Source organism: Salvelinus alpinus, chromosome 3 (genome assembly GCF_045679555.1).
Source record: "Salvelinus alpinus chromosome 3, SLU_Salpinus.1, whole genome shotgun sequence".
NCBI classification, from domain to species: domain Eukaryota; kingdom Metazoa; phylum Chordata; class Actinopteri; order Salmoniformes; family Salmonidae; genus Salvelinus; species Salvelinus alpinus.
In genome coordinates, this window is record NC_092088.1 from 9,894,939 (window position 1) to 9,909,331 (window position 14,393).

General features: G+C 39.4%; 1 protein-coding gene across 1 annotated transcript in view; it reads right to left on the bottom strand.

Moving 5' to 3' along the window:
* Positions 1 to 10,491, bottom strand: part of LOC139569990 (germ cell-specific gene 1-like protein) — a 32,746-nt gene extending 22,255 nt beyond the window's left edge. The window contains exons 1-2 of the mRNA XM_071391406.1: positions 9,980 to 10,491; positions 8,746 to 8,793 (exon numbers count right to left, since the gene is read on the bottom strand). Coding sequence (XP_071247507.1) covers positions 8,746 to 8,793; positions 9,980 to 10,286 — 355 coding nt within the window. The 5' untranslated portion in view covers positions 10,287 to 10,491. The remainder of the gene's footprint in view (positions 1 to 8,745; positions 8,794 to 9,979) is intronic.
* Between the last annotated feature and the right edge of the window lie 3,902 nt (positions 10,492 to 14,393).

Genomic DNA, 14,393 nt, shown 5'->3' on the forward strand with positions numbered 1-14,393 from the left:
GATGTACTAACAACATGTAACAACGTAGTAACAACGTAGTAACAACATATTAACAACGTAGTAACAACGTAGTAAAACCATAGTCACAACGTAGTAACAATGTAGTATTACTATGCTATTATATGGTAATAGGGTTTAGCAGGATCAGTCATAAACACGTCTAGAACAAGGACTGTGTAATTACACATCCAACTGCTGAAACTTATTCCAGCAGAGATGTGTTTCCATTGAACTGACTCTTTGCAGAAAGCTGTGTGTGATGACGTAGCGTATATAAAATAACTTTTGCTATTAAATTCCCATGTACCGAATGAAAAATACAAGATTAATTGGTTTCAATCGCATTTTCAACTCAACTGATGGTTTTGTCACAAAAACTGTTGTGTTATATAGCAAATGTGCCCACTCTTGTCTTGGCATATACGCTGTAGCCAACAGCTTGCAGATACAGTGCGGGTAGGCTACCTTTACTGAACAAAAATATAAACGCAACATGTAAAGATCCCAGAAATTTTCCGTCCGCAAAATAAAATATTTTTTCTCAAATTTTGAGCACAAATTTGTTTACATCTTTGTTAGTGAGTATTTCTCCCTTTGCCAAGGTAATCCATCCACCTGACAGCTGTGGCATATCAAGAAGCTGATTAAACAGCATGATCATTACACAGGTGCACCTTGTGCTGGGGAAAATAAAAGGCCACTCTAAAATGTAGTTTTGTCACACAACACAATGCATGCAATTGGCATGCTGACTGCAGGAATGTCCACCAGAGCTGTTGACAGAGAATTGAATGTACCATAAGCCACCGCTAACGTTGTTTTAGAGAATTTGACAGTATATCCAACCGGCCTCACAACCACAGACCACATGTAACCACGCCAGCTCAAGACCTCCACATCCGGCTTCGTCACCTGTGGGATGGTCGGAGACCAGTCACCCGGACAGCTGATGAAACTGAGGAGTATATCTGTCTGTAATAAAGCCCTTTTGTGGGGAAAAACTCATTTTGATTGGCTGGGCCTGGCTCCCAAGCGGGTGTGCCTGTCTCCCCAGTGGGTAGGCCTATGCCCACCCATGGCTCCGCCCCTGCCCAGTCATGTGAAATCCATAGATTAGGGTCTAATAAATATATTTAAATTGAATTATTTCCTTATATGAACTGTAACTCGTAAAATTGTTGAAATTATTGCATGTTTCTGTTGTTACATGTGAATGAATGCATGGGGGAATATTAGCTAGCTTAGCGACCCTGAGTTTGTACATTTTACTCACTAAAGTAGTTATTGTTATGAGTCTGAAACAAGGAAATGAATTTGAATGCTTTGAATATTCATCTTTATTTAACCCATTAAAGAAAAGTCAAACAGAACATTTTCTCCTGTCTCCTTATTGCTCCCAGTACTGCAACGATGGTTACATTGTAATTACATAGCAATTAATACGTTTTCATTTTACATTAAATTACACTGTAAATACATGTATATAATTTGTAACAAGATTGTAATAACATGCGGTTAAATATTGTTATACTGTAAGTACAATGTAACTAAGAGCGCTATACTCTACCTAATATTATCCCGTCTCCGCATTTCTCCTGGTTAACCATGTTTCTCCAAAAGGGTTGTTACATTGTAACTACATAGTAATTAAAACATTATTTCACTGTACATTAAGTTGTTTACTCCGGAGTGTGTACATTATAAATACAAGTGTATCCATTTGAACAACATTGTCGTTACATATCATTTGATTGAATATACCCTTTGGGCCAGGTTAGAACATGGAAATGACCAATTAGAAAACAATCTGCCTTGTTACAATTGTTGTTGCCAGCTACTAGCCTATTAGGGCAAGATGGTATCAACCCTGGGTACATGTAAGAGGGTCACAATTTGGCTGGCGTTATTAACATGGTCATTAACAGGTGACTTTCAAACTGTTAATTGCAAAACAGTGGTGACATAGTGGAAACAAGAACATGTGGAATAACCTTCAGCAAGTGGGATGTGTGATTACACAGTCCTTGTTGCAATTGTGTAATAAGTGATGTTGTTACCAGGGTTTTTACTACAGTTATTACTGTGTAGTTACATAGTAATAAGGGGCAACTTAATGTAACGTGTTACCCCGTGGCATGACAATAATACCTACATATTATTACTAACCATTTACAGTGTAATTACATAGATTATAACACTGTTAGTTACTGTGCTATAAGACCTGTAGAAATAGTGCTGCCAAAAATAGTTAGAATTTAAAAGTTAAAAGTAGGCCTAGACCTAGATGAATAATTTAATCTGTTCATATCTCTTAGCGATAGAACAATACTTTTTACTTGTTCTGACCAAACTCTTAAATGGGATTTCAATGATTAATCAAAGGTGATCCTTTTTATTACACGGCAGGATTAAGGTGCATATTAAAAAGATGAAGGTAGTCTGTGATTTATTCAAGTGAATCTCACATACGTGCCTCTTTTGCAGTTTTGTACTATTTTTTTGTCGACCTGGGAGTATTCTTTTAGCTATTACTATAACTTACGTTTCCTAGCCAACATATCCCCCGTCACAAGAGCACAGAGAAAGGACTTATTGGATGAAATCAGAACTGAGATCAATTACATTAAAACCAACAAAACTCAGTTAGAAATTTGTCATAATAATGCCCCTTCTGGGTACAGAGACAGTGACACGACTCGAAATAGGCACAGAGAGGATGTGTGTGTGTGTGTGTGTGTGTGTGTGTGTGTGTGTGTGTGTGTGTGTGTGTGTGTGTGTGTTGAACAGTATTTTGTATTGAAGTGAATTAGGCACGGAAAGAATGTGTGTGTGTGTGTGTGTGTGTGTGTGTGTGTGTGTGTGTGTGTGTGTGTGTGTGTTGAACAGTATTTTGTATTGAAGTGAATTAGGCACGGAAAGAATGTGTGTGTGTGTGTGTGTGTGTGTGTGTGTGTGTGTGTGTGTGTGTGTGTGTGTGTGTGTGTGTGTGTGTGTGTGTGTGTGTGTGTGTGTGTGTGTGTGTGTGTGTGTGTGTGTGTGTTGAACAGTATTTTGTATTGAAGTGAATTAGGCACGGAAAGAATGTGCCGACACAGAGGAGATAAAACGACTGAAGGAGGGATGTCTGACTGTTGAAGGACGGAGAGCGACACACTATCTAACCATCCTTTCATCCTCTTCGTCAGGATGAAGGAGGGATGTCTGACTGATGAAGGACGGAGAGCGACACACTATCTAACCATCCTTTCATCCTCTTCGTCAGGATGAAGGAGGGATGTCTGACTGGTGAAGGACGGAGAGCGACACACTATCTAACCATCCTTTCATCCTCTTCGTCAGGATGAAGGAGGGATGTCTGACTGATGAAGGACGGAGAGCGACACACTATCTAACCATCCTTTCATCCTCTTCGTCAGGATGAAGGAGGGATGTCTGACTGATGAAGGACGGAGAGCGACACACTATCTAACCATCCTTTCATCCTCTTCGTCAGGATGAAGGAGGGATGTCTGACTGATGAAGGACGGAGAGCGACACACTATCTAACCATCCTTTCATCCTCTTCGTCAGGATGAAGGAGGGATGTCTGACTGATGAAGGGCGGAGTGCGACACACTATCTAACCAACCTCTCATCCTCTTCGTCAGGATGAAGGAAGGATGTCTGACAGATATGCACGTTGCTTCCAAAGGCAGTTTGGAACTCGTTAGTGAGTGTTACAACCGAGGATAGACGATTTTTATGCGCCACGTGCTTCAGCAATCGGCGGTCCTGCTCTGTGAGCTTGTGTGGCCCACCACTTCGTGGCTGAGCCGTTGTTGCTCCTAGATGTTTCCACTTCACAATAACAGCACTTACAGTTGAAAGAGGCAGCCCTAGCAGGGCAGAAATTTGATGAACTGACTTGTTGTAAAGGTGGCACTGTGACAGTGCCACGTTGAACGTCACTGAGCTCTTCAGTAAGGCCATTCTACTGCCAATGTTTGTCTATGGAGAATGCATGGCTGTGTGCTTGATTTTATATACTCGGTGTCGCTGAAATAGCTAAATCCACTAATTTGAAGGCGTGTCCACATACTTTTGGCCATGTAGTGTATCTCAGTCACAGCAAGTAAAATGTTTTTGTTACCGTTAATAGGAACATTGCTGTAGTTAACAATAGATAGGTCTTCAACATACCCTGTATTTGTACATGGCTTAATACTCAACGTAAACAGTTTAGGAGTTATTATCACTCTAACCTGTCCCCTATATGTTTTTACATTATTATAGGGGCATTATCACATATCACTTGAATTGGTACAGCATTCTCACTAACGGGTGCAACAAATATAGCCACTTATATGGCAAGCCTCCAAAGATGCTAATGAGCCAGCGATTCTGTCCCCCTCCCCAAACATTTTACCGCAATGCACTATAAATTACAGAATGCTGCAGTAAATATACAGCCAAACAGCAATATAGTACTTTGATAAATAGTATTTTAATTAAACTGCAGCAATTGCTAACAGTTAAGTAATTCTATATTACAGTATACCAATTAATAATTTGTATTTTATATCACTACCAAATATTGTAGAGGGCTTAAAGGGTAAATATTCAACCATTAAACAGTTTAAAGGTCCTCAGCAGTCATTCTGAAAAGTACTTTTTCTCTCATGGCTAACTACCAGGAAGTTTGAAAAGACAGGCTGAGTGGGCGGGGAGCTTATATTCATAAGCTCAATTTGACTGACAGTTCTTTGAAACGTTCAGTATATATTTACATATTAGTCCTGTGTCAAGCAACTTGGATGCAGTGAGCAGTGTTGCAGTAAAATCCTCTCAAGCTAATTTGGTGATAAACAAAGCAACTCAGACAACATTAACATTGCATCAATGAGATTATATATATACATACAGTGCATTCGGGAAGGATTCAGACCCCTTGACTTTTTCTACATTTTGTTACGTTACAGCCTTATTCTAAAAGGGATTAAATAAATAAAACAATCCTCAGCAATCTACACACAATGCCCCATAATGACAAAGCAAAAACCGGTTTTTAGACCTATTACAAATTGAAAACAGAAATACCTTATTTACATTAGTGTTCAGACCCTTTGCTATGAGACTCGAAATTGAGCTCAGGTGCATCCTGTTTCCATTGATCATCCTTGAGATGTTTCTACAACTTGATTGGAGTACACCTGTGGTAAATTCAATTGATTGGACATGATTTGGAAAGGTACACACCTGTCTATATAAGGTCTCACAGTTGACAGTGCATGTCAGATTAAAAACCAAGCCATGAGGTTGAAGGAATTGTTCGTAGAGTGCCGAGACTGTGTTGATTGTGTTGAGGCACAGGTCTAGGGAAGGGTACCAAAACATTTCTACAGCATTGAAGGTCCCGAAGAACACAGTGGCCTCCATAATTCCTAAATGGAAGAAGTTTGGAACCACCAAGACTCTTCCTAGAGCTGGCCAAACTGAGCAATCAGGGGAGAAGGGCTTGGTCAGGGAGGTGACTAAGAACCCGATGGTCACCCTGACAGAGCTCTAGAGTTTATGGAGATGGAAGAACCTTCCAGAAGGACAACCATCTCTGCAGGACTCCACCAATCAGGCCTTTATGGTAGAGTGGCCAGACGGAAGCCACTCCTCAGTAAAAGGCACATGACAGCCCGCTTGATAGTGGTATTACTTAGGTAAAAATACTTTAAAGTACTACTTTACTTAAGTTGTTTTTTGGGGTACCTGCACTCTACTTTACTATTTATATTTTTGGCTACTTTTACTTTTACTTCACTGCATTCCTAAAGAAAATGTACTTTTTACTCCATACATTGTCCCTGACACCCAAAATTACTTGTTACATTTTGACAGGAAAATGGTCCAGTTCACACACTTATCAAGAGGACATCTCTGGTCATACCTACTGCCTCTGATATGGCAGACTCATTAATCACAAATGCTTTGTTTGTAAATTATGTCTGAGTGTTGGAGTGTGCCCCTGGCTGTCCGTCAATAAAAAAGAAAAGAAAATTGTGCCGTACGGCTTGCTTAATATAAGGAATTTGAAATGATTTATACTTTTACTTTTACTTTTGATATTTCAGTACACTTGAGCAATTACATTTAATTTCGCTACTTAAGTATTTAAAACCAAATACTTTTAGACTTTTACTCGAGTAGTATTTTACGACTTTCACATTTACTTGAGTCATTTTCTATTATTAAGGTATCTTTACTTTTACTCAAGTAGTATTTTACAGGGTGACTTTCACATTTACTTGAGTCATGTTCTATTATTAAGGTATCTTTACTTTTACTCAAGTATGACTTATTGAGTACTCTTTCCAGCACTGCCGCTAGAGTTTGCCAAAAAGCACCTAATTTATGAGAAACAAGATTCTTTGGTCTGATGAAACCCAGATTGAACTCTTGAATGCCAAGTGTCACGTCTGGAGGAAACCTGGCACCATCCCTACGGTGAAGCATGGTGGTGGCAGAATCATGCTGTGGGGATGTTTTTCTGCTGCACAGACTGGGAGACTAGTCAGGATCGAGGCAAAAATGAACGGAGAAAAGTACAGAGAGATCCTTGATGAAAATCTGCTCCAGAGAGCTCAGGACCTCAGACTGGGGCGAAGGTTCACCTTCCAACAGAACAATGACCCTAAGCACACAGCCAAGACAAAGCAGGAGTGGCTTTGGGACAAGTCTCTGAATGTCCTTGATTGGCCTAGCCAGAGCCCGGACTTAAACCTGATCGAACATCTCTAGAGAGACCTGAAAATAGCTGTGCAGCAATGCTCCCCATCAAACCTGACAGAGCTTGAGAGGATCTGCAGAGAAGAATGGTAGAAACTCCCCAAATACAGGTTGCCAAGCTTGTAGCGTCATACCCAAGAAGACTCGAGGCTGTAATCACTGCCAAAGGTGCTTCAACAAAGTACTGAGTAAAGGGTCTGAATAGTTATGTAAATGTAATATTTAATTTTACATTTTTTATAAATTAGCAAACATTTCTAGAAATCTGTTTTTGCTTTGTCATTATGGGGTATCGTGTGTAGATTGAAGAGGGATTAAAAAAAAAAAAATCAATTTTAGAATAAGGCTGTAATGTAACAAAATGTGGAAAAAGTCAAGGGGTCTGAATACTTTCCAAAAGCACTGTGTGTGTATGTATGTATATATATGTGTATGTATATATATATATATATATATATCTCCCATTTGGCATGTATTTTGTAAGGTGCTGTACAGCACCACTGACAGATGCACTTACTTGACAACTGTGTCAGAGATTTGAATGATCTATCTGTATAAACCACGCCCCTCTGCAAACACACGTTCTCCAATGTTGGTTACAAGGCGGTACTTATTTAAATCAGGTAAGAGAACATCGTTACCATTGGTGTATTAAAATGAGAATTAAAGTGATGTCACCTTGTGCCCTTAATAATGAATCCAAGTGTTTGACATGGTGGAGGAAGACCAGTAACTTTATGATCAAACTTTATCAATGTAGAAGCAACAGTCATTTTACATACTTTGATCAAGTTTACTTCAAATATCATGCAATTTCATGAAAAACATGATTTTGGCTGTTGATGACCTGTAAGAAACTCTTCTGAACTGACAGTGACTACAAGGCAAAACAGATCAAAAGCGCATGGCTAAACGCTCAACCATTATTTAAGGTTTGAGACTTTTTGCAATTCTGATCTAGTTCTGATATGCAGTTTATTGTTAATTAAGGCACTACTACCACATATCACTTAAATTGGTATAGCTCTCGTACTAACAGGGCAACAAGTATAGCCTCTTACAAAGAACACATCAAAATGTGTTAATGAGCCACAACAAAACCATGCAGCAACAAAAGTTTTTTTTCCACTCCAAATGTACAGTATGGTACTGTATCCTGTGGGTGGAACTGAATTACAGTAAAATACTGGCAGCACAGTAGACAGTAAATTACTCTAGATTTACAGAAGAAGGTTTTTAGACTACAAAAAATACAGTACGATAATGTATTATGTGGGGTGTTACTGAATTACAGTAAATTACTGTAGATTTACAAGATAAATTCAAAAATAAATAGGAAATTGTAGTTTATTCAGTGGGGTACAGCATTTTCACTAATGGTTGCAACAAATAAAGCCACTTACAAGGCTCGCTTCAAAATATGTTAATGAGACAGAGATTATTTCGCCGCCCACAACATTTTCCTACAATGCACCATAATTCGCAGTATGCTGCTGTAAAACAGCAAAACAGATCATACAGTAATTTACTGTAAATTTGTATTATAAAAGTACAGCAATTGTTGTAATTTTACAGCAGTTTAGAGGAATGGTAATTGAGTCCCCAAAATGCATTGGCCTTTACAGTACTGTACTGTAATATAGAGTTACTGTAAAAGTGTTGCTGTAAATGTACAACAATTTGTTACAGTGCAGTAGCTCCCCAGGAAAACGCAGCATTTCTAATCCTCTTCAATTCTGCTACTGTAGGTTTGCACTTTTTAATTGACACTTCCAAATAAATCTAAGGATAACTTCAATCTCAGTTGAGCCCAGCATGAGACCATACTCCAGGATTATTAAGTGACTGGGTTCAATTTGCACCCTTCGAGCTGCACTTGCAATTCCTAATATGAGAGATGACTGGAATCTTGAAATAATAAAACAACACCCATAGCCATTCACAGATTAATAGAAAAAGTGTAATAACATGTTATTATGCCAAACCTACCTCTTTCGTGTGATGGCGCAACATAAATGAAACTTCTGCAGTTTTCACCTGAAATAGAATATGCCACACAATCAAACACAATACAATCAAACACTGAATCATCAGATTTCTAAGGCGCATGTCTGGGTAAAGGGGTGGCTAACCCAGTGCTGTCTTTAGCTCCATCCCTATTGAAACACCTGATTCTACTACTCAGCTTCTCATCAAATCAAATCGAATGTTATTTGTCACATGCGGCGAATACAACAGGTGTACCGTGAAATGCGTACCTACAAGCCCTTAACCAACAAGGCAGTTTTAAGAGAGTTCAGAAAATATTTATTAAATCAACTAAAGTAAAAAGTAAAAAATAAAAAGTAACACAATAAAATGACATAACAATAACGAGGCTATTTACAGGGGGTACCGTTACCGAGTCAATGTGCGGGGTACAGGTTGGTTGAGGTAGTTTGTACATATAGGTTGGAATAACAAACAGCGAGTAGCAGCAGTGTAAAAACAAAAGGATGGTCAATGTCATTAGTCTGGGTGGCTATTTGATTAATTGTTCAGCAGTCTTATAGCTTGGGGGTAGAAGCTGTTAATGTGCCTTTTGGACATAGACTCGGCGCTCTGGTACTGCTTGCCATGTGGTAGCAGAGAGAACAGTCTATTTACAGGACCTTGACCTAGAATGTTGATATCATGGATGGTCAGTCCTTGGATCCATAGCTCTGTCTATGATTTTGAGAGCGGTTACATTTCTCCAGCCCCATCCCTCCGTTTTTTAACAAAATAGTGGCGGGGTTTTAGCTTTGTTATAGTTTGAACTGTAGTTTTTCACTTTAAAATAAACAGCTTAAATAAATATGCTTTTTCTAGTTTCTTGTATGTAAAAAAAAAAAACGTTGTTAGATTTTTTTGTATGTAAAATGCGCCTATATGATTGTGAAAATCTAAGAGAAAAAACAACCACAGTCACATTTTTAAGAATTTTGCGTAAGTGTGTAATTAAATACAGATCATCGTTTTAATGTGTGTGTGTGAATGTGCTGGCAGCTCACAGAAAATCATTGGACATTTCACTCAAAAGACAAGAACAATTACACAGGTCTAGACTCAAAATTAGCATAGTCTATAATTCTGAGAGCCCAATTATAACTTTCCATTAAAATGACAGGCTAGTTCCATGCGTACAGCTGCGTCACATCACAGTGCGCGAAAAAGTTTTGTTCCCAGAGTTTATCTCTCTTACCTGTCATATCGACGTTCTCCTCGCACGAAAACCAGATCCCGGTGTGGAACTTCCTCATGAGGTACTTGTCCTCGCCGGTCTCCCAGATGTACTGGACCAGTCTGCTGTCGTTAATGTTCGAGCTATTGAACCTGATACAAAACGACTGTCTGGTGGTGGTGACCGGTCCCGTACAGAAAGGTTTCGCCACTTTCCGTGTCCCCTCGCACCAGTAGCTTGTAGTCAACGCGACCACGGCTAGAATCAGCGCGAGGAAGTTCAACGTAATAGCCAGAGATACTCGCCGCCGCCGGTCTATCCCCCCCATAACAGCAACCGGGAAAGGGAGACGCGCTAATCCCAGGGTTTAACACAGTATATGGCGATTTTTCCTTAGAAAGTCCTACTGTAGGATAATCGGGTTTTCCGTTACTATACTGCGGGTAATTACAGTTGCGCGAGACTCCTGCATGTCGAGCTAATCCCCAGATATGCTATTTTGAGCCTGATACTCTGAGACTTTGTAGCTAACACTCCTCCTCATCATCATATTCCCCCTCCCTCCTCTCTCATTCCCTCTCCCTTTTATTTTGTATCCCCCCCCCCTCTCCTCCATCATATCAATTATGGTGTGTGTGTGTGTGTTTATGTTGTGGAATTGGTTGAGTCTCTTGGCATCAAAGTCAGCAGACCTTCGCCCTAACCCTCCTCCCTCTGTCATGACCTCTCCACACATGACACACACCGACACACACGAGGACATTCTATGAGTGTACTGATGTGTCATCACCCATGGCAACACACATTAGTTTCCACACACTCACACTGGCTCGCATCAAAACAAGATTCATTACAGCATTAATGACAGCAATGTACGAAACCAGTTTCATTACAGCATTTAATGACAGCAATGTATGAAACCAGTTTCATTACAGCATTAATAATGACAGCAATGTATGAAACCAGATTCATTACAGCATTAATGACAGTAATGTATGAAACCAGTTTCATTACAGCATTAATGACAGCAATGTATGAAACCAGATTCATTACAGCATTAATGACAGCAATGTATGAAACCAGATTCATTACAGCATTTAATGACAGCAATGTATGAAACCAGATTCATTACAGCATTTAATGACAGTAATGTATGAAACCAGTTTCATTACAGCATTAATGACAGCAATGTATGAAACCAGTTTCATTACAGCATTTATTGACAGCAATGTATGAAACCAGATTCATTACAGCATTAATGACAGTAATGTATGAAACCAGATTCATTACAGCATTAATGACAGTAATGTATGAAACCAGTTTCATTACAGCATTAATGACAGCAATGTATGAAACCAGTTTCATTACAGCATTTATTGACAGCAATGTATGAAACCAGATTCATTACAGCATTAATGACAGTAATGTATGAAACCAGATTCATTACAGCATTAATGACAGTAATGTATGAAACCAGATTCATTACAGCATTAATGACAGTAATGTATGAAACCAGTTTCATTACAGCATTTAATGACAGCAATGTATGAAACCAGTTTCATTACAGCATTAATGACAGTAATGTATGAAACCAGTTTCATTACAGCATTAATGACAGCAATGTATGAAACCAGTTTCATTACAGCATTAATAATGACAGCGATGTATGAAACCAGATTCATTACAGCATTAATGACAGTAATGTATGAAACCAGATTCATTACAGCATTAATGACAGTAATGTATGAAACCAGATTCATTACAGCATTAATGACAGTAATGTATGAAACCAGATTCATTACAGCATTAATGACAGTAATGTATGAAACCAGATTCATTACAGCATTAATGACAGTAATGTATGAAACCAGATTCATTACAGCATTAATGACAGTAATGTATGAAACCAGATTCATTACAGCATTAATGACAGCAATGTATGAAACCAGATTCATTACAGCATTAATGACAGTAATGTATGAAACCAGATTCATTACAGCATTAATGACAGTAATGTATGAAACCAGATTCATTACAGCATTAATGACAGTAATGTATGAATCCAGATTCATTACAGCATTAATGACAGTAATGTATGAAACCAGATTCATTACAGCATTAATGACAGTAATGTATGAAACCAGATTCATTACAGCATTAATGACAGTAATGTATGAAACCAGATTCATTACAGCATTAATGACAGTAATGTATGAAACCAGATTCATTACAGCATTAATGACAGTAATGTATGAATCCAGATTCATTACAGCATTAATGACAGTAATGTATGAAACCAGATTCATTACAGCATTAATGACAGTAATGTATGAATCCAGATGGGGGAAACCAATCCAGGAAAGAAATCCATACTACAACCTATGTGTTGTGATAACTGTGTTGTTTGCTCTATAACCTGTTAGTTCATCCGCCTTGACACCGTGATATTTAGGCCTAAGGCCGAGACAATAAGAAGACACAGGGTAGAATAAATTCAACCACACATTTGTTTCATTACAAAACCGGAGAGCAGGGTTGAAAATCAGGTGGAACGGTTCAGTATGGTACCGCATCCCGGCAAAATAAGTAGTGGGGGTTACACAGTACAGGTAAAACGTGAGTTTATCACAGTTAATACAACATGCCCAAAACACTATAGGCTATTATACTATTATTTAACCCTACTGCATGTCAGCCGCATGAACATGTTTCTAAGTGACTGGAAACTGGGTGGTATTTGCTCCATATTGCATTGTGGTTTGAGGAGAACACTCAAGGTGGAGATGAGTGGCCGAGACGCTTGTGGACAAGGCGAGATGAGTGGCCGAGACGCTTGCGGACAAGGCGAGATGAGTGGCCGAGACGCTTGCGGACAAGGCGAGATGAGTGGCCGAGACGCTTGCGGACAAGGCGAGATGAGTGGCCGAGACGCTTGCGGACAAGGCGAGATGAGTGGCCGAGACGCTTGCGGACAAGGCGAGGTGAGTGGCCGAGACGCTTGCGGACAAGGCGAGGTGAGTGGCCGAGACGCTTGCGGACAAGGCGAGGTGAGTGGCCGAGATCGAGGCGCGCGTGGACAACAGTGGATGCATCAATTCAGACTACAAGTGTAGGTCTAATGACAATCTCAGAATGTTTACTACAATACACGGAGGTGTTTAGTAACAGATGTCTCTTTCCGTTTATCAAATTGCTGGTGCACCGTGCACTGTTGGTGTTTGGATGCTGAAATTATTTTGTGAGTGAACGAATGTGCACAGGTAGCCTACAGCAGCGCCATTGTGTGAAAATCAGACGAAAACATCAAGACTGGTTGTGTTTATGCCACATTAAAAGGCATAGACGGTTGTCCATAAAGATAGGGAATTCTTTCCCTAAAGTAAATTGCCAAAACGATAGTATAGCCTAATTAGCTTACTCCTGTCTATACATAAATAAAATCATTCAATACGGGCTACTACAACAGAAAGCATGATTTGGCCACAGGGGATCATTAGCTTCTAAAAAATATATATCTGTGGATTGTTTTAAATCGCATAGCCTACAGTCGGGAGGGCGCGCAATTTGGGGAGCGTGCGCTGCAAATATCAAATAGATGATTGTTGAGTTGCGACTGTCAGTGAAAAGCAGAGAGACCCAGCCAGGCATATCACAATATTTAAAAATACAACTGCGGAAAAACTGTTGACAATGAAAAGACTCCAACCTGTCTTTTAGTTATAAAAATTCTTAACTTTACTTGAGCGAACAGTATCCTATCTTATTGACACCAGCGGAGAACATCGGCCATATCCCCTAATCACAATTTTCTTTGCGACTTGCGGTAACTCTCTGTGGTTCTAAATCAATAGTTGTTTAGTAGTCTGAAAATGTCAGAAACATTACCTTGCTTGACCATGCTGTAGGTCATGCAACTGTTTGTTTGCTATTCACTGTCTTTATCGTTGTGTCGGTGTCACTTGTTTGCTTTTTAACAATAATCTCCTTCTCCAGGTTAGATGGAGGTCATATTGTATTTGTGTCTCCCCTTTTCGTAGGCCGATTTATATGGAACATACAACATCGTTTTTATTGATCTGTTTGTCATTGTGTCAGCAGAGTAGGCTGTCATTTGTGTAGCATAAAAAAAATGTGTGCGTGGACTTGGGTGTCCCATACCGGTAAGAAATGAATATGAAAGGAATGAAAGGAAAATGTTACATTGCAGTGTACAAACTTAACATTCTCTCAGAGGTGGCCAAAAATAAATGTGTTATGGCTTTGCCCCTAATAAACCACACCGCTTGGTCAACCCAGAATAAAAACCCAATTGATCGTTAAATTAACAGATGTTTGGGAAAACCAAGCTTCGTCGTCAACCTAGCCTCGTGAGGTGGGAAGTGCTGATGGCTCGAGTTTGAAGTGGAGGGAGTACAGAGCTTAGCATGTCTCTCGA